This window comes from Nyctereutes procyonoides, unplaced genomic scaffold, assembly GCF_905146905.1.
Source record: "Nyctereutes procyonoides isolate TBG_1078 unplaced genomic scaffold, NYPRO_anot_genome, whole genome shotgun sequence".
NCBI lineage: Eukaryota > Metazoa > Chordata > Mammalia > Carnivora > Canidae > Nyctereutes > Nyctereutes procyonoides.
In genome coordinates, this window is record NW_026575044.1 from 9,340,504 (window position 1) to 9,359,174 (window position 18,671).

General features: G+C 41.9%; 1 protein-coding gene across 1 annotated transcript in view; it reads right to left on the reverse strand.

The window, feature by feature from the left end:
- Positions 1-1,105: 1,105 nt before the first annotated feature.
- Positions 1,106-18,671, reverse strand: part of SMYD3 (SET and MYND domain containing 3) — a 716,195-nt gene continuing 698,629 nt past the window's right edge. The window contains exon 13 of the mRNA XM_055323766.1: positions 1,106-6,000. Coding sequence (XP_055179741.1) covers positions 5,899-6,000 — 102 coding nt within the window. The 3' untranslated portion in view covers positions 1,106-5,898. The remainder of the gene's footprint in view (positions 6,001-18,671) is intronic.

The following is an 18,671-nucleotide window of genomic DNA, read 5'->3' on the forward strand; positions in this document are numbered from 1 at the left end:
TCATAAGTGAAATAATTCAGACAAAAACCCCCAAACACCATATGATTTCACTTATATGTGTAATGTAAAACAAACAAAAACAAATGAACAAACAAAAAGCAGAAATGCCCATAAATACAGACAATAAATGGGTAGTTGTTGGAGGGGAAGTGGGTGAGAATATGGGCAAAATGATGAAGCGAAGTGGGGTGTACAGTCTCCCAGTTATGGAATTAAGACTATACTTCAATAAGAAATATAATAAATATATTGTAAAAAAAGAAAATTAAAGAATGAAATTCATCCAGTAGGTCCTAAGACAGTACTTATGGGAAGCACATTTGGGACACGTACAGTCTTTATTCCATGTTTACTTTTAATATGCTAGGTTGGCACTTATCTTTAAATGGGGATGTAAATAATTTTTTCTCACAATTAACTAATACTGTATTTGTGGAATTTTTGCTTTCTATCCCCTGACCTTTAGATCTGCTAGTTTATATGTCTGGGTTTCTAAGGAAGACATGATTCCTCCAGGAAATGCAACAATGACTCTACTGTTGTGGAAATTGATATGGCCTTAGGGTCATTTGGGGCTCATAATGCCTCTGAATCAACAAAGAAGCAGATTACTGTTCTGGTTGGATTGACTGAATCCAAATATCAAATCCCTGTCATATAGTGGGGTGAAGAAAGACCAAGTGTGAACCAGGGGCTTCTCTAACCTGCACGTTAGTTTAATGGAATATTGAGGCAACCCTAAAAGGCAAGACCACTAAGTACCAGACAGTTCAGGAATAGTAAACTGAATCATTCCACCAGGTAAAGGACCCTGACCAGGGAGGATGCTGGCTAAAGACAGGAAGATTGTAAAATGGGCAGTAGAAGAATGTGTTTTTTTGTTTTTTGTTTTTAATATCCACTCAATTCAGGAAGTGCTAAGAACCAAGGACCATCTGGGAAGGTTAGTGGTGCCTAACTTTACAACAGGACCCTGGTTTATTCTGGAGTAGATTTATTATGGAATGTTTTTTTGAAAATGTTTTCCAAAGGAATTCAGAGCAAAATATTAAAGCAAAGTCAAATAAACAAGTAAACAGAGATTAAACATTACATATAAAGGGAAAATCCTCCTAATATAGACACAACTAAAGATAAAGGAAAAAAGGCCCAAAAAATCTAAAAGAAAAATGACAAAAGACATGTAAATATAGTTCACAAAAAATTAGACAAAAAGCTTTTAAATATTTGAAGACATCAAACTCCACCAAAAGAAAATGAAAAATATACTAATATAGCCATCAGCCTAGCAAAAAATTGAAAAGCCGAAAAACTCATTATGTTGGCAAGACTGAGGTGGAAGCAGGCATTGTTATATAACCCCTCTCAAGGTAAATTTGACATTACCTAAAAAAATTACATATGCATTTACCCTTGACTCAGTAATTTCACTTCTGGGAAATTATCCTAAAGACACATCTCCAGCAATACAAAAAAACCATATGCACAAGGTTATTCATTATGGCATTATTTGTAACAGCAAAATATATGCTTATATTATGCATTTATATTGATTTTTATATACCAATATAAAGCAGTAATGGGGAAAACCTTACAGTTGAATAGAAAAAATCTAAGTGGATATCAAATGGATTCTATAACCACACTGAAAAGAATAAGTAAACTTTTAAACACAGTGTTGTGACAATACATTTTTTTGCCTAAGGACATATAACTGTAGAAAAAAATTTAAAAATTTAAACAAGACCAAGGCTCCTTAAAGAACAGCTAGTTCCAAGTCTGAATGGGAAAGTATAAAGTGAGTCTGAAACATCCTGTTGTACCTCTGAGTAAAAGGTGTTTCCAAAGTGATAGGAACACATAGGACATTCAACCTGAAGAAATCCCAAGAGCCAAAGCTGATAGGACTTGAACACTGCATAGGATAATTGCAGATGAGAGGGGTTACAGAACAGTTACAGGCCAGACCATATTTCATTTAAAAAGAAGGAAAGGTACAGGAGGAAGGAGGTTCAGGCTAGGTTTTTGAGAACTGCTCAGGTTTAGACAGATGGAGAAGGGATTTTTTAGTCAGTATGAACAAACAAGAAAGTGACAAAGAAGAGGGCGTGATTCAGGGAATGGGGAGGATTGTGGGGGGGGGCGGGCAGGTACTGACCCAGCTAGAGTGGCAGTGCACATGGGGAACAGGAAGTCTAAGATTCAGCTGTTTGGGACCATGGATGCCAGTCTGAAGACTGGACTTTGAGTCTAGTGGCAGTGGGGAGCCACTGTAAGCTTTGGAGCAGAGGGGTTATGAGACAAGGAAGCAGGTATTTTAGGGAGGTGACTCTGGCAGCTCTGGATGGAGGAAGAGAACGGAGGGGTGATGGGTGAGACTGGTAAGGAGGTCTTGGCCGGGGCTGAGGAATGAGTTGCCGGGACCTGCAAAGAGCCTGGGGACAGTAAGGAATAAAAATGCCCCAAATGGCAAAAAGCTCTTTGGATGACGAATGGACAGAACTTATTCCTTTGTTGGAGGAGAGAGTTGGTGACTCAGTTTCTGTGCTGAGAGCTGGAAAGATGATGGTAGTGTGGAGCGCAGTATATGAGGCAGGGAACTGGTCTTTGATGTTCTGAATTGGTTTTGACTACATTGACTGTGAGATCATAGCATTTTGATGCTTCCAAGCCTTGAAAAGTTTAAGGGAATGTCCCTCTCTGGGGGTGGGGTGGGGGTGCTGACCCTTCTCAGCCTGATCTCTTACAGACCTTAGGTAAAAGGAGGGCTCCAATGTCTTCCTGAGGCTTCTGCTGATGATTCCTTGTCATAGGATTTTATAATCTCCAAAAGTAATGCCCAGAATCTTCTTCCTGTGGAATCCCAGTGGGTTCCTCTGAGTGCAGCATCATTTCCTGATTGGGCTAGAAGAGAATTCTCAAGACCTAACTCAGGGGAGGGCTTTCTCCCCTTTGCCTTTCTCTTTCATTCCTGCAGTGAAGCTTGACAGAAGGACCTCTGTGGTTTGTGGCTGTCTGGCCTCGTGACGCACTGGGCACCCTCTGCTGCCTAGTGCTGGCTGGAGGAGGCCTGCTTGGTGCTCCCAGAGGGAGGCAGCTTTCCAGGCAGCCTTCCTCCTTGCACTCTTGGCATTCATATGGCATGGCTATAAATTATGCCCACTGTATTCATTTTCAGTTTAAATGTGCTCTCATCCCAGAGGAACAACTAATGGCGTCAAGTTACTGATGTGAAAAAAGCCTGCCGCTACGATGACTATGGATTAATGAAATCACAGTCGTGAAGGCTGGTGCAGGAGTAAATCATCAGTCACTGGTGACACAGGTTTTACACTGTGCTCTCCATCCACGTCCCCCTTCTCCAAAATTATTTTGCTGTGAAGATACTGGGTAAATGTTGACCACAGCTTAAATGTTTGCCTTCTATTAGAAGTTGATGCAAGCAGAGCCCCTACCTCTTAAGGACCTTTCTCTCAGACACCGGAAAGTGAGTGGAGAGGGATTTAAAAGCTTGTCACGCTTTCTCTAGGAGACATAAGGGCAAATCTCTTTATCCAGGATCATTGCTGACTGTAAATTTCACTCAGAAAATTGGCAAACACAGGGTTCTGTCGGTGAACCCTGCTCATTTGGCCTGTGAGTTACTACCAGCGCCTTCTGTTATGGCTTTTTTTCTTTCCGTAATGAATTTAAAATGACGAGCCAATGTAATTCCCATAAGTGATTTTGAAAGGTAGCAAGTCTATTTCTCGTTAGATAAAGGCCTCCAGGAATCCACTGATGGACCACAGGGAGTTCAAGAGTCCCTGATCCTAAAAACAAATTGGTCAGATGGAGATGGTTTTCTAGAAAGAAGGTCTATGAATTTCATTAGATTCACTGAATGTTCCAGAACACCAACACAGCACTGCTATGTGGATTGCCTTGATGGTCATAACATCTTCCTCTTCACAATCCCACATCCTTGCAATAGGATAACTGCCAGAGGCTTTACCCACCCTTGATTCTGGGCTGGCCTTGTGATTGACTTTGGCCCATGGAATATTGGCAGATGCAATGCAAGCCGACCTGGGACATGCTTGCACACTGAAGTCTGCCCACTGACTCTTCCTGGAACCCTCTGCCACATGGGTGAGGCCAGGCCAACCCAATGAGCTGTGTGACCCTGTTACCTTCATGTCCCCCTGCTGACCCACTGGCAACTGCAGACAGTGCTAGATCAGCCAAGCCCGGGCCAAACCGGAACTGCCCAGGCCCACTGCTGATGTTCAGAATCATGAACAAGTGTTATTTAGAGCCATTAAGTTTTGATACAGTTATACAGTAAAAGCTAACTAATACAAATGCTATACGAGACCCTGTGCATTTTGAAGACAAGGGGAATAACTTATTCAGTCTCTGTGCTGCTTTTTTCTAAAATCACAGTAACCATTCAATATGTATTTGTGGTATTGGGCAGCTCTGGTCGTTCCTAAAGACTGAGATTAAGCCACTTTCTCAAGGTCATTCAGGAGGGATTCCAGAACATTGACTGTGGGCCTCAGTGTGCTTAGTTATAAAATGTGCTTCAAAATACCTCCTTTGTTGTACAATTGTGCTTATTAGAGATACTGTATGTTCTGGAAATATGCTGAATACTTGACTGTGGGTCCAGCAGGAGCTGGCTGATAGAAAGCGTTAGGAGCTGACCAGCATGCCAGATACTGTGCACAACCTCCATGACCAAGGTGATTGCCCGCCCAGTGTTCGGCAAGTAGACTCCAGCTTCTGGTGATCAGCTTTCTCTGCTGCCAAGTGAGGCTGGTTCCTTCCATTTTGATCAGGTGTCCACGTGTCACTCTGATGCTGCCTGAGCCCAGCATGGCCACGTGGCTGGAGGACTTGCTGCTCCCGCTGGGAGGACAGAGCAGATCCTGGGGACCAGGAAACAGGACACCAGCCCCAGTATGTATCTCCCTTCCTTGCTTGGAAAGTAAGGTAGGGGATGGAGCCTCCCTTAGAACCCAAGGGCTGTCACTACTGCCCGAGCCCATCTATGCAGGAGGGACTAAACTGCTTACTTGGTCGCAAAGCCATAAGAGAACTCATTATTTTCTTCTTTGAATATGGATCATGCAGAAAGGTGGAAAAGCAGGTAGAGAGGAAGAAGAGATGAAAACAAGATTGTTTTGAGCTGGGATGCAAGATAAAGGAGCTTTGGGGTATGCATATCCCACAATCAGATGTAGGGAATTCTAGGAAAAAAAACTCCAAGAAAAGAAAAAGCATGACATGTACAAAGTGGAACACAATGCACAGAAGAGAGTTACACAAAGAACCACGAAACATTTGAAAAAACATTTTTTTCTCTTCTATTATGACTTCCTATGATTTTCTACTAACACCTAAAATGACTTCTAGGATTCAGGACACAACTTTGTATTAGAGATGTATTGGGAATAAGTAAGGGATATATATATCATTTATGACAAATAGTAAAGAAAACATCTGAAACTCCACTTGCTTAACAAAATAGACCTTAAGATTTTGTTTGTGAAAACACTGATTTTTAATCCAATTATCCCCACAGATATTTAAGGAGAAAGTTACAACTTATTCTACCAAGATTTTAATAGAGCTTTCTTTCATTAATGTTGAGATCTTAAACATTAAAGTCACCAATGAGGAAGCAAGTGATTACCAGACGGCATTTTCAACCAAATTGTTTATATTTATTATAATTGTGCTTCTCTACCACTAATGATCCTTGTGGTTTGCGCACTGTATGTCTGCCTTTGTTTTATCTACATAAACACAGAGTAGCATCCCCAGTAGGGAGGCTCACACAGCAGTATAGGCGTGAGACCTCTATAAGGCATTCGATAAGGGTAGAAGACATCCTTCCCTCGATTTGACCCCTTAGGATGCTCTTATGCTGGCGTCACATTCTTCTAAAAGGAGAATCAAATCTTCAATCAGGCTGTGCTCTCTGCCGTGTGTCACTCTCATAATATCAAAAGCCTAAAGGAAAAAGAAAGAAGATAGATCATGTTAGAGAAGGCAGTTAGTTAGTTAGGTTTTAACAGGATGCCTGGAGGCCCGCAAAGGGAGAGTCATGGGCAGCTATGGGGTAGGGTGAAGAGTTAGAGACCTGTCCTGGAAGCATTCCAAAACAAAGCCCCAAGAAGCTGGATCAAACCAGACAGGTCCAAGACAAAGAAGGCTGGAAACCCTGACCTACCTAGTAAGGGAGAAAAGGCCCAGAACACTGTTCCCAAGAAATCCCTTTAAGTGAACAACGGTCAATGAGATAGAGACCCAAACCCCAGAGCAAGCAGCTCTCTTGAGCTTGCTCACGCTCACATTTTGGGAGTATGCTCTCACTTTAATAAACTTACCTACTTGCACCACTCAACTGTTGTGTCTGGTCTGTCCTTGAATGCTTTCTTGCAAAGAGACCAAGAGCCTTTGGCAACACCATGGGGATGGGCTGGGTGGAGGCCTCAGGGCCCGGGGCGGGGGGCTCCCCAGTCCACGTGGCAACATCTTGATCCCAAAGTAGGTAGGCCCCTGCCCACTCATCTTTTTCCCAGGATCCTAGTGGCATGAATGAACCCCACAGTCCATAGTGTGAATAGCACTGTGGTTCTCCAAGCCACACAGTAAGAGGGTGAATTTTTAATGTGGTGTTTGGAGAGCGTACTCATGACTTGAGTCCTGCTGGGGTGTGGTATCCAACAATGGTCTTAAGGGGTTTTCAGTGCAGAGGTTCAGTGGGTGGTTGGGTTTAAGAAGAGTTACAAGGGGCACCTCAGTGGCTCAGTGGTTGAGTGCCTTCAGCTCAGGTCGTGATCCTGGGGTCCTGGGATTGAGTCCCATATCGGGCTCCCTGTAGGGAACCTGCTTCTCCCCCTGCCTATGTCTCTGCCTCTCTCTCTGTGTCTCTCATGAATAAATAAATAAAATCTTTTTTTAAAGAGCTACTAAAAATGATTAAGTAATGTTAAAGATGACATACTGTGTTGCCGTCATCTGAAAATAAGATTTCATTTTTGTGTGCTGCATCCAGTTCTCATCTGTATGCTCTGTGATTGTGATGTATATATTTGTGTGCATTCTTTTCATGTCCTAGGACATTAGGCATCAGCATTTTGACACCTGTTTCTTTCATTCTCTATGTTCAGTGCCATCACTAAGTCTTGTTAGTTCTGCCTCCATAATATTTCTGAAATCTGGGTGGGCTTGTGACCACTTCAATAATGAGAGCACTATAAGGAATGCTGTTGTCTTCCAAGGCTAGGTGAGAAAGGCCATGCAATCTCCGCCTCGTTCACGATTACATTTCTTCCCAGAGCTGCACGTCTCCATGCTTTGAGGAAGCCCAAGCCCATGGAGAGGCCACATGTAGGTTCTCTACATGTGACAGTCCTCACTCACTGAGCCCATCTTCCAAGTCAATCCAGCCTGGACACCAGGGATGTGCATAAAGGAGCATCCAGGGGCCCTTGGCTGGCTCAGTCAGAAGAGCATGCAACTCCTGGTTTCAGGGTCATGAGTTCGAGCCCCATGTTGGGTGTAGAGATTACTTAAAGAAAAAAAATCTTAAAAAACAAAAAAGGTGTCCAGATGATTTAGGAGAGAGCTAAATTCCAGTCTTCTCAGCAGAAACCTCAGACATCGTGGAAAAAAGGCAAGCCATTCCTACTGTGACCTGTTCAAATTCCTGATCCAAAGAATCCAAGTGTAATAAAGCAGTGGTCATTCTACTCTGCTGAGTTTTGGGATGGCTTGTTATACAGCGATGATATTTTTGCAGTCAATACATTAGAAACAAATAGCGCCATCGTGCACTGCCCACTCGGGGGCTGGCAGGATGGGAGGGGCACGGATCCATGGTGCTGAATGTGGATGTGCCTTCAGCTGTGTGAAGACCACTTGATGGCTATTAAACACCCACCTAGGAAAGTACCTGGCATGCAGGCTCTTGGCCTCAGCTGCACAGTATCATCAACCAGGGAGCCTCAAAAGAGACAAACCCACATATACAATTAGCGAAATCTGCCCTCAAGGGGAGAGGCTGGGGCTCACGGGATTCTAACGAGTCCTCTGGGCTGAGAATAACTGATATAGTAGCACTCGACAAGCAACAGCAGCTATTTCAGTTAATTTATAGCCAGCATAATTACCATTTTAATGATTGTGTACAATCAATTCCAACATGTTTATAGACCATTCACTAAGCTACTCTCAGAAATTTAGATCACTTCTGATTTTTAAGAAAAAAATGATATGATGTAGATCCTCCAACTTATGACCCTTTTTTTGCCTTTATGGAATATTTGCTTAGGATAAACTCCTAGGGACTCCTGGGCAGGAAAACCTTTGCAGCCAGAGACTACAGAGCTGGGAAGCAACATGGTCACAAACTCAGACTCCTTCATTCTGTGCAGAGGAAACCCGGAGCGGCTAAGTGGTCAGGCCCAGAGGTGCTTTCCCTGCCTGTGTTCCTGGCTTCCTTTCTGCCTCTTTAAAAAGTCCTCTGTATGCTGGAGTCAAGGAAGACGGGCAGGCAGAGGAGTCTGGATGTAGCTGTTGAGAGACGGAGGGAAGAGAACAGAAGAGGAAGACCTGCTAACTCAGGCTCTGGTCTCCAGCCTGGAAGAGAGCAGTGCTCACGGAGCCCAGATGCGATCCCAGCTGGAAAACCTAGAAGGTTCTGATGAACCTGACTGGGTCTGTCCTGTGGGTGTACAGCATCTGCAAGCACATCCTGAGGGTGGGGGTGTCCAGGGGTGGAAGGTGGGGGAACTCCCACTTTGCAGGCAGCCAAGCTCTCTGAGATCGCTCTGGACAGAAGATCAAAAACAAATGTCTGATACCATTCTGGGAACAAATGGGTCCTGCTTCATGCCCCTGCCCGCCCCCCCCCACCACCACCCTGGGGATCCCAGCTGGTCCTCAGTCATCTAGATACCTTAAAGTCTGAGGCAGAGAGCCTCTTGCAAGCAGGACTAAAAGCTGCTTGAAAGTACAAGATCAGAGAGCTGCTTCAAGTCCTTCATGGGAAATCCTCCTACTTAAAGCTCTCTTGAGTGTTCTCTTGCCTTCTACTCAGCAGAGGGCTGGATGTCCCTGTAATCCAGCAGAGGAAGATGAATGGCCCAGAAGCATCACCTGAAAACCTCTGCATAAAAGAGAAATGCCCCTTCACCAGGCCCCACTAACAGGGAGCCCAGGAGAAGGTCAAGCCTGACCTGGGAGGGCTCACCTCTGTCCCTGTCCCTCAAGGAAGCTGTCTGCTGCATTGGGGCCTGGCCGTGTTGCCCAGGAGGATGCTCCCACCAGTATCTTGTGCTCTCATGGCCATATTTCCCCAGGTTCCTCCTCTAGAGGGTGTTCTGTGCAAAGGACTCAGAGGCTAAATGACAAATGTCATCTTCCTAGACTCTGATGACATATGGTTGATCTGCATGTGTTCAAATCTCCAAGCTTCCTTCCTTTCAGCCTTTCTTCTAGTTATGTTTCACTTTCTTGCAGCTTTAAACATAAGGTCTACTCCTCAGGAGCTAAAGTTAATTGTGGCTGATCTAGAACCTTCCTGCTTGTCCTCCAGCAGGACAAGAACCTAAGCCTCAGTAGGAGGCTTCTGGCCTTGGGGCCTTTCTGGAATTCAGAGCCACAGGCAGGAAGGGGAAGGCATCTAGCTATCCCTAGGCCTCACTCCCACACCTCCATGCCTACTGCCTTATGGAGGGACATGAGGACCATCAGGTCTGAAGTCCTCAGGTTATGCCTGAGAGGTGGGCACAGGGTGAGTGCTGACTCTCAGGACTCAACCCAATGCTCCCTCCATGACTGTACCGTGTAGCCTCCTCTTAAAACTAGTCTTCGTGACTAAGGAGAGGGACCAGAAGCTCCCCTACATATCTAGACATGGCTTTTGAGACATTCAGAGGGATGACAGGGCCTTCCTAGTCAAGATGATCTTGGTGGAGGCTCTGTGTTCTCTTCTTTGGTGGTAAAAGCAGCGCTGGAAGCAGAGGTGGGGCAGGGGGGTTACATATAAGATTTGAGACACTAAGATTAGAAGATTTTATCCACAGGGGTGGCCAGAAGCAGAGAGGAAATGGGTAGAGAGCTGGGGCAGAGGACCCATGCGAAGAAACTGAAAAGGAAAAAAAAACCCATCTACATCACTTATCCAGAAGATGGAACTAAATATAGATATAATTCATAAGCAGACATGATAATTTTATGAGTAACGGGTGGAGTAGAAGAGAACAGGAGAGAAAGGGAACAGGGAACAAAGAAGTAGGATTCAGGAATGTGCAGTCTGTCAGGGAGCGTCTTCTGTATGTGTGCCAATGACATGTCACTCCGAGGGGACAGGAAATGAGTGGAAGCAGACCTGCTGAGGGAGGCTACCTGGTCCTTGTCTTGGGCGTCCACTGGGTGGACAGGTGAGTTGGGGCAATAGCTCCCCATGAGGACACAGCCCTTCAGACCGGTGGGAAGATGAGGAGGGCTTTTCCCTCCAAAGTAAAGTTACAGTAAATCCCTGACAAACCAAAGCAACTGTTTCCTGTAGCTCTGTGTCTCCCTACACTCGGTCGCTCCCACCCGCCACACATGCACACGTCAGAAAGGACAATTTGGGTTTCATTTCCTGCAGCAGTATATAAAACAGATTAAGGAAATATAAAATTGGAGCCGGCTTGTGCTGGGAAAAGCTTATCTCTTCCCATTACATTTTATTTTTTTTTTAATAGCAGCATTAAAAAAGAGCCTCCACATAATCTTCTGCAGAGGACTCATTTGAAGGCTCCAAGGGGGTTGCTACAACAGTCCTGATTCTAAATGTCACACGAGAAATGGCGGCACTGACTGTCTGCCACATGACAGGCATGGTTGGTTCATTCTGGAATAAAAACAGGGTCCCAGAACTGATTTCAATCTTATCACATCTTTTTTTTTTGTAAGTAATTTTAAAATTGTGGTCTTATATTAAATATGTTAAATTATGATTTAAATTTGCCAACAATAGCTTGCTTATTAATTTTTAATACAAATATATTAAGCTTATCAAGGATCTCATATGCTCTCTACCATGAGCCTGAGGGAATCCAATAAATGACTTCCCCAAGCATGATTTAAATATGGATATAAAATCAGAGGGAAAAGAAATGTATGCCTGATAAGAACCTCTGGAATTACATCACAAGAAGGAAAAATGCAAGTTTTCTGCCGGGCTCAGGTTGAAAGCAGAGTGGAGAGATGGGAGGCGGTCATGGTCTGAGGCTTCCAAAGCAGGAAATGTAAGAAGCCAGACCTACAACAAATCCAGCAGTCCCAGAGCTAGAAGCTCTTTACAATGGGCAGCAGAAACTTCCACAGGCTTAGACTACAAGCCTGAGCTCAGTAGCACCCCTGCTGAGTCTACTCTGCTCTACACCTTGAATAACTCAGCACTGGAAGGATCTGTCCTCCTGGGAGACAAAACTTCCTTAATGAAAACGCTGATCCGTTCATTCGCTAAATATTTTCTAAGCAGCTCTAATGAGTAAGGCTTGGCTTTACCCTGGGAGGAGCCCTGGCACAAGGAGGAGACGGAATCCGGAATCCATGCAGGGCAGCCTGTGATAAAGGGAGCTGTAAGGTGCTGGGGACCTAGGGGAGGGAGGGACTTTCAGAGGGTTACAGATGTGGTGAGCTCAGGACTGTGCCCTCCACTGGGTAGTAAAAGAGCTGCTACATGTTGCTATTTTAACTAATCACTCAATCTCATGAGTATTTCTTGAGCACCTGAGATAGTCTGAAGAAGTCATGTCTTGTCCCCATGTCTCAGTTTCCTCAATTAAATAATGAAGATACCAGATGAGCTTAATTCTAGGAGCAGACCAAGCCCCAGATAGAAGGAGGTGGTGTGGATTTGGCTTCGTTCCAAATATTGGGTTCTTGATTTCTGAAATAATTATATGTGGTCAGAGAATTTACTCTGTACCACTGGACGCCTTTTATCCTCATTGATACCTATTAATGGCCCAGCATGAGGTCTCCCTTGGTTTATGATCTGTAGATGCTTGAAAAGAACATGTATTCTGCTATTACTGGATGGAGTTCTTTATAAATGTCAATTAGATACTGTTGGTTGATGGTATTGTATTGTGAAATTCGCCTACGTCCTTGCCGATTTTCTGTCTAGAGGTTCAGTCACTTGTTGACAGAGGGGTGCTCATGTCCCCAGCTGTGCTAGTAGCCACAAGCTTACTGCCTATTTCTCCATTCAGTCCTATCAATTTTTGTTTCCCACATTTTGCAACTGGGTTTTTTGATGCACATGTATTGCTATGTCTGCTTGGTAGACTGACCTTTCAGCCATGATGCAAAATTTCTGTCTCTCGTAATATTTTCTTTGCTCTGAAGTCTACTTTATCTGATATTAACATTGCTACTCCAGCTTTCTTTCAATTAATCATGATATGTCTTTTGCCATCCTTCACTTTTGACTTACCTATGTCATTACATTTAAAGCAAGTTTCTTATAGAGAAGTTAGGTGATTAACAAAATCCATTCTATGAGTCTGTCATTTAATCGGTGTCATTTTACAGAGAGCTGAATATCAGGGTTTAAGTCTGCCATTTTATTTTTTGTTTTCTGTTTATCCTGGGTTTCTTTGTTTCTGTTTTCTTATTCTTGCATTTCCTGTGGATTACATTCTTTTTTAGAATTCCACTCTAAGGAGATTTTGAGTGAATCCCTTAGTACAGCTTTTTCTCATGGCTGCTCTAGGTCTCACATTACATATGTGCTACATCACACTGTACTGGTGTCGTTTTATCAGTTCGAGTGAAGGTGCAGAAACCTTACCCTATTTTATGTCTTTTACCCTCCCCTATTTGGAATATAATTGTTCTAAATATTTCCACTAAATGCATTTAGAACCACATGAGACAATGTTGTAATTTTGTTTCAACAGTCAATCATAATCTAGAAAACTCTATAGCGGAGAAAGAAAACCTGCTTTATTTACCCATATCTTTGTCATCATGTTCTTTCTTCCTTCCTGATGTTCCAAGATTTTTTTGTTTTTTTCTCGTTTCCTTTGTTTAGAGAAGTCCTTTAGTCATCCTTTAAGAAGAGGTCCGCTAGTGACTAGTTCTCTATTTTCCTTCATTTGAGAATGTCTTGATTTCCTTTCATTCCTGAAGGATATTTTTGCTGAATGTAGATTTTTGAAGTAATAGTACTTTTCTTCCAGTCCCTGAATAATAGTATTCCTTTTATCTGGCCTCCATGGTTTCTTTTCTTTCTTTTCTTTTCTTTTTTTTTTTTTTTTAAGATTCATGTATTTATTCATGAGAGATACACAGAGAGAGGCAGAGACATAGGCAGAGGGAGAAGTAGGCTCCTTGCAGGGAGCCTGATGTGGGACTCGATCCCAGGACCCTGGGATCATGACCTGAGCCAAAGGCAGATGCTCAACCACTAAGCCACCCAGGTACCCCTTGCTTCCCTGGCTTCTGATGAGAAAATCATTATAATTCAAATTGTTTTGTCTTTAGTTTTCAGAAGTTTGACTATGATGGGTCTTGAGGTGGATTTTTCTTATTTGGTATTCACTTAGCTTCTTGAATCTGTAGCTTATGTCCTTTGCCAAATTAGAGGGAGTTTTCTCTAATTCCTTTATTTTTAAGATTTTATTTATTTTAGTGAGACAGCAAGTGAATGCAAGCAGGAAGAGGGGCAGAGGGAGATGGAGAGAGAATCTCAAGCAGACTTTGTGCTGCGCCAGAGCCCGATGCAGGGCTCAGTTCCAGGACCTGAGTCAAAATCAAGTGGGAAGCTTAACTGACTGAGCCACCCAGTCTCCTTTCTCTTTTTCTTTTCTTTTCTTTTCTTTTCTTTCTTTCTTTCTTTCTTTCTTTCTTTCTTTCTTTCTTTCTTTCTTTCTTAAGTTTCATTGTGGTAAAATGTATATAACATCATAAGAGTTACCACTTTAACTATTTTTAAATGTACAGTTCGGTGACACTAAGTGCAATCATATTGCTGTGCAACTATCAACACTGTCTATACCCAGAACTTCTGCATCATCTCAAACTAAAAAAGTGTGCCCACTGGACAGTAAATCCTCTTTCCCTCCAGCCCCTGGAGGTAAGCATTATTCTACTTTCTGTCTCTTTGCTTTTGACCTGTTAGGTACCTCATGTACATGGAATCATATGCTATTTGTCCTTTGGTGTCTGGCTTATTTCACTTGGCACAATACTCACCCATGTTGTAGCATGTACCAGAATTTCTTTTTGTTTTAAGGCTGAATTAACATTCCATTCTATCTATCTATCTATCTATCTATCTATCTATCTATCTCCCCCCTCCTACATTTTGTTCATCTTCTTATCCACCCACAAATATAGCAGTTGTTTCCATCTTCTGGTTACTGTGACTAATGGGGCTATGAACTCTGTCTGGTGTACAAATATCTGTTCATATCCTTGTTTTCAATACTTTTGTGTATATACCCAAAAGTAGAATAGCAAGATCCAATAGTAATATTATGTTTCATTTTTTTAGGGAACTACCATACCATTTTCCGGAGCAGTTGCACAATTTTGCATTCATACTGGTTATGTACAGGGTTCCAATTTCTCCATATCCACATGAACACTTGTTTTCTGTTTTGTTTTGAAAATAGCCATCCTAAAGGATGAGAAGTGATATCTCATTGTGGTTCCTGATTTGCATTTCCCTAATGAATAGTGATGTGAGGCATCTTTTCATGTGCCTTTTGGTCATTTGTCTATCTTCTCTGAAGAAATGTCTCATCAAGTCCTTTGCTCACTTTTTAAAGTATCTATCTATATCTATCTATCTATCTATCTATCTATCTATCTATCTATCTAGAGTGAGCAGGGGGAGAGGTAGAGGGAGTGGGAGAGAGAATCCCAAGCAGACTCTGTGCTGAGCATGGAGCTGGATGCAGGGCTCGATCTAATGACCCTGATGTCATGACATGAGCTGAAATTAGGAGTAGGACACTCAACTGACTGAGCCACCCAGACACCCCCTTTGCCTACTTTTTAATTGGGTTGTTTTCTTGTTGAGTTTCAAGAGATCTCTGTATAGGTTGGCCATTAATCCCTTATTAAACATGTGATTTGCAAAAATTTGTATTATTCTGTGGGTTGCCTTTTACTGTTGATTGTGTCCTTTGTTACACAGAAGTTTTAAATTCTGAAGCAGCCCAATTTATTATTATTTTTGTTTCCTGTGACTTTGGTGTCATATATAAGAAATTGCTAAATCCAAAGTCACAAAATTTTTCCTCTATGTTTTCTTCTAAGAGTTTTATAGTTTTAGTTCTTATACTTAGAACTCCATCATGAGTTACTTTTTGGAACAGTGTTAGTAAGGGTCCAACTTCATTCTTTTGCATATGGATATCCAGTTTTCCCAACATCATCTGTTGAAGAGACTGTCCTTTCCTCATTAAGTGGTCTTGGTACCCTGGTCAATAATCACTTGGACATATATGTGATGGTTTATGTCTGGACTCTCTATTCTACTCCATGAGTCTATATGGCCATCTTTTTGCTGGTACCACATTCTTCTGGTTACTGTAAGCTTTTCGTAAATTTGAAATCAAGAAGTGTGAGCCTTACATTTTTTCCATCTTTTTTCAAGACTATTTTTGTCTACCAGAGTCCCTTGAGACTTCCATGAATTTTAGGATAGAGTTTTCTATTTCTCGAAAAAATCATTGGGATTTTGATAGACATTATACTCATTCTATGGATGGCTTTGAGTAGTACTGACATCTAACAATATTCTGTCTTCTAATCATAAACATGGAATGTTATTCTATTTACTTATATATTTTTAAATTTTTTCAGCAATGTTTTATAGTTTTCAGTGTATAACTCTTTCACCTCCGTGGTTAAAGTAATTTCTGAGTACTTTATTCTGTTAGATGCTATTGTAAATGGAAATGTTTCCTTAATTACCTTTTTGGATTGTTAACTGTCCTCGTATAAGAACACAACTGACTTTTGCATGTTCATTTTATATCCTGCTACTTTGTTAAATTTGCTAGTTTTATCATTTTTTGTGTGTGGAATATTTAGGGGTTTCTATATATAAGATCATGTCATCTGTGAACAGAGATAATTTTATTTCTTCCTTTCCAATTTGAATTCTTCCACCCTTACTTCTTCAAGTACTCTTTCCACCCTGTCTTTCCTTCCTCCTCATGGGACACCAATGTTCCATCTTTGTTATTGGTCCCACAGTCCCTGAAATTCTGTTCAATTTTATCTTTTATTCAGTTGTTTCCTCTGTTTTTCAAGATTGGGGAGCTTCTATTGTTCTATCTTCAAGTTTGCTAATTCATTCCTCTGTCCTCTCCATTCTGCTATAAAGCACTAGTCTGTTTATTTGGGTAATTGTATTCATCAGTTCTTAAATTTCTATTTGCATCTTCTTTCTATTTTCAATCTCCTTGCTGAGACTTTCTATTTTTTCATTTGTTTTCAGGGTGTTCATAATTGCTCATTGAAGCATTTTTATGATGGCTGCTTTAGAACCTGTCAGCCATCTATGGATAGTCTTTTTTTTTTTCCCCCTTAAAACTGAGATCTTAAAAAAAAAAAAAAAGAAAGAAAGAAAACTGAAATCTTCTTGGTTCTTGGTATGACATGTGACTTTCAATTGAAATCTGGACATTCTGGATATTGAGTTGATATTCTGAATTTTATTTAAACCTTATGTTTTAGCTGGATTTCTCTGAAATTGCTCCAATAAGAGAATGAAGAGATAATGGGGAGAAAATACCATGCGAATGCCAGGTGGAGGTAAAAGTCCAGATTTTGAACTTGGCTCCTTATTTGTACTGGGCTTATACTTTCTGCTAGGTAAATTTCTGCTGGTTTCCTTTGATATGACTTAATCACTATGCTTTCATTTTATTGACCATTCTGTTACTTGACCTCCTTTTTTGGTTCAGAAACATACACCTAAAACTAATATCTCTATTTGGAGGTCCACAGGAGGCATTCATATGTATCAGAGGCAGGAACATTCAAATAACTCTTTGAAGGCATTATTGATGATTATGGCATAATATATGTCTGTATTTTTGTTCTCCGTCTTTCCATCCCATTTGCCCACATGCTATGGTGTGATGTTACATATTCAGAAGAGGGTTTTTTAACCTAAAGGCTATGGGCACCTACAGAGTGCAAGGAGAGGCTTCAGGCAGCCCCTGAAGTCCCTCTCCTCACCCAGAGTACAAGGTATGGTGTATATGTACATTCTTCTCTAGTGAGTCAGTGGTTCTTATCAGATTTCTAAATAAGGGTGTGATTGAAGAGGTTAAGAATCACTATAGCAGATTAAGGAATGGGAACCATAGAATTGTATGCTTTAAATCAGTTTTTGGGGGGCTTAAATTTAGAGTGTAGGCTAGAGTAGACAGAGACCAGTATAGTTGTGCTTTGAGCTTTCCCTGGAAGTGCCGGAATAGCTGATAGCTCTGTGAGAATGAGAGGAATGTCTAGGACCTATGGCCTTTGCTCCCTGCTCAGGCCCAGAAAAAGCTAAAAAGATCCTCAAAATGTAAAATGCATCAACAAAATGAAATGAAAAGGGGAAATGAACATTATAGTGTAATGTAAAAAATTTACATCTAAATAAAAAATGATTACTAAAGGGGAATTAGTCTGGTTTTTTCCAACCTGCCTTCAGCTAACAAGGCACTAACAAAGCAGCTAGTCTGCCCACAGTGAGGAAGTCAGCAGCATGCAGAGCTCCTAGAAAAGAAACAGGTTGACTGACAAGAGTCCAAAAAATGACAGTTGCCATGAGCTCTAAGAAGTCAAATTAGTGGCTAACAAAATTCTTCCAAGAAATAAATGGAAAGGAATGAGAACAGTTAAGAGACAGGAGAAAGCAGGAGACAAGCTTTGCAAAGGGACCCCAGGATTGTCCTTTGGCAGCAGTCATAAGCATTTCAGCTGAGCCCAGTGGAGATGAAAGCCTAAACCAAATCAGTGTTGGGCTAAGTGGATCCCTTTCCTGGAGGAGGCTGGCCTAATGGAATCTGTAACCAATTTCTGCTTCTGAAGATTTTCTCATTTCTGCTCCAAAACCAGACTTTGAAGCCCTTTTCAAGTTCTTTCATTCTATTATTTCCAGAGTTTCTAAGAAAGAATACCTAGGGGTGCCAGCCTAAAGAGAACATCAGTTTCAAAAGGCAGAGAACAGATTTTCTCTTTCCCCTCTCTGGGATATCTAAGCCATAAGAAAACTCAGGAAGAGAGGCTTTCTGCAGAATGAAACTGGCCTGCTCCTAGGCCTTCAGGTACTATGAGCTTGCAAAGCAATGGCCAGTCCTGCCTGTCCCTCTGTGTGACACCATAAATTGTAACAAGGCAGAAACATATTTGGTCTTCATCCTAGTTTCTGACACAGAGCTTCCAGAACCCTTGGCGTTTCCAAGGTGCAGAAAGCAATAAAAGTATCTCTTGTTATGTTAATAAGGTAACTTTCTCAGAAAGCACCTAATGATGGGGGACGTCTGCCCAGAAACCCAACCATGTGATGATTGACTTCTGACAGGCAGAGGAGTTAGAGGCTGAATCAGTTGCCAATGGCCAATGATTTAATCAATCATACCTAGGTAATGAAGCCCATA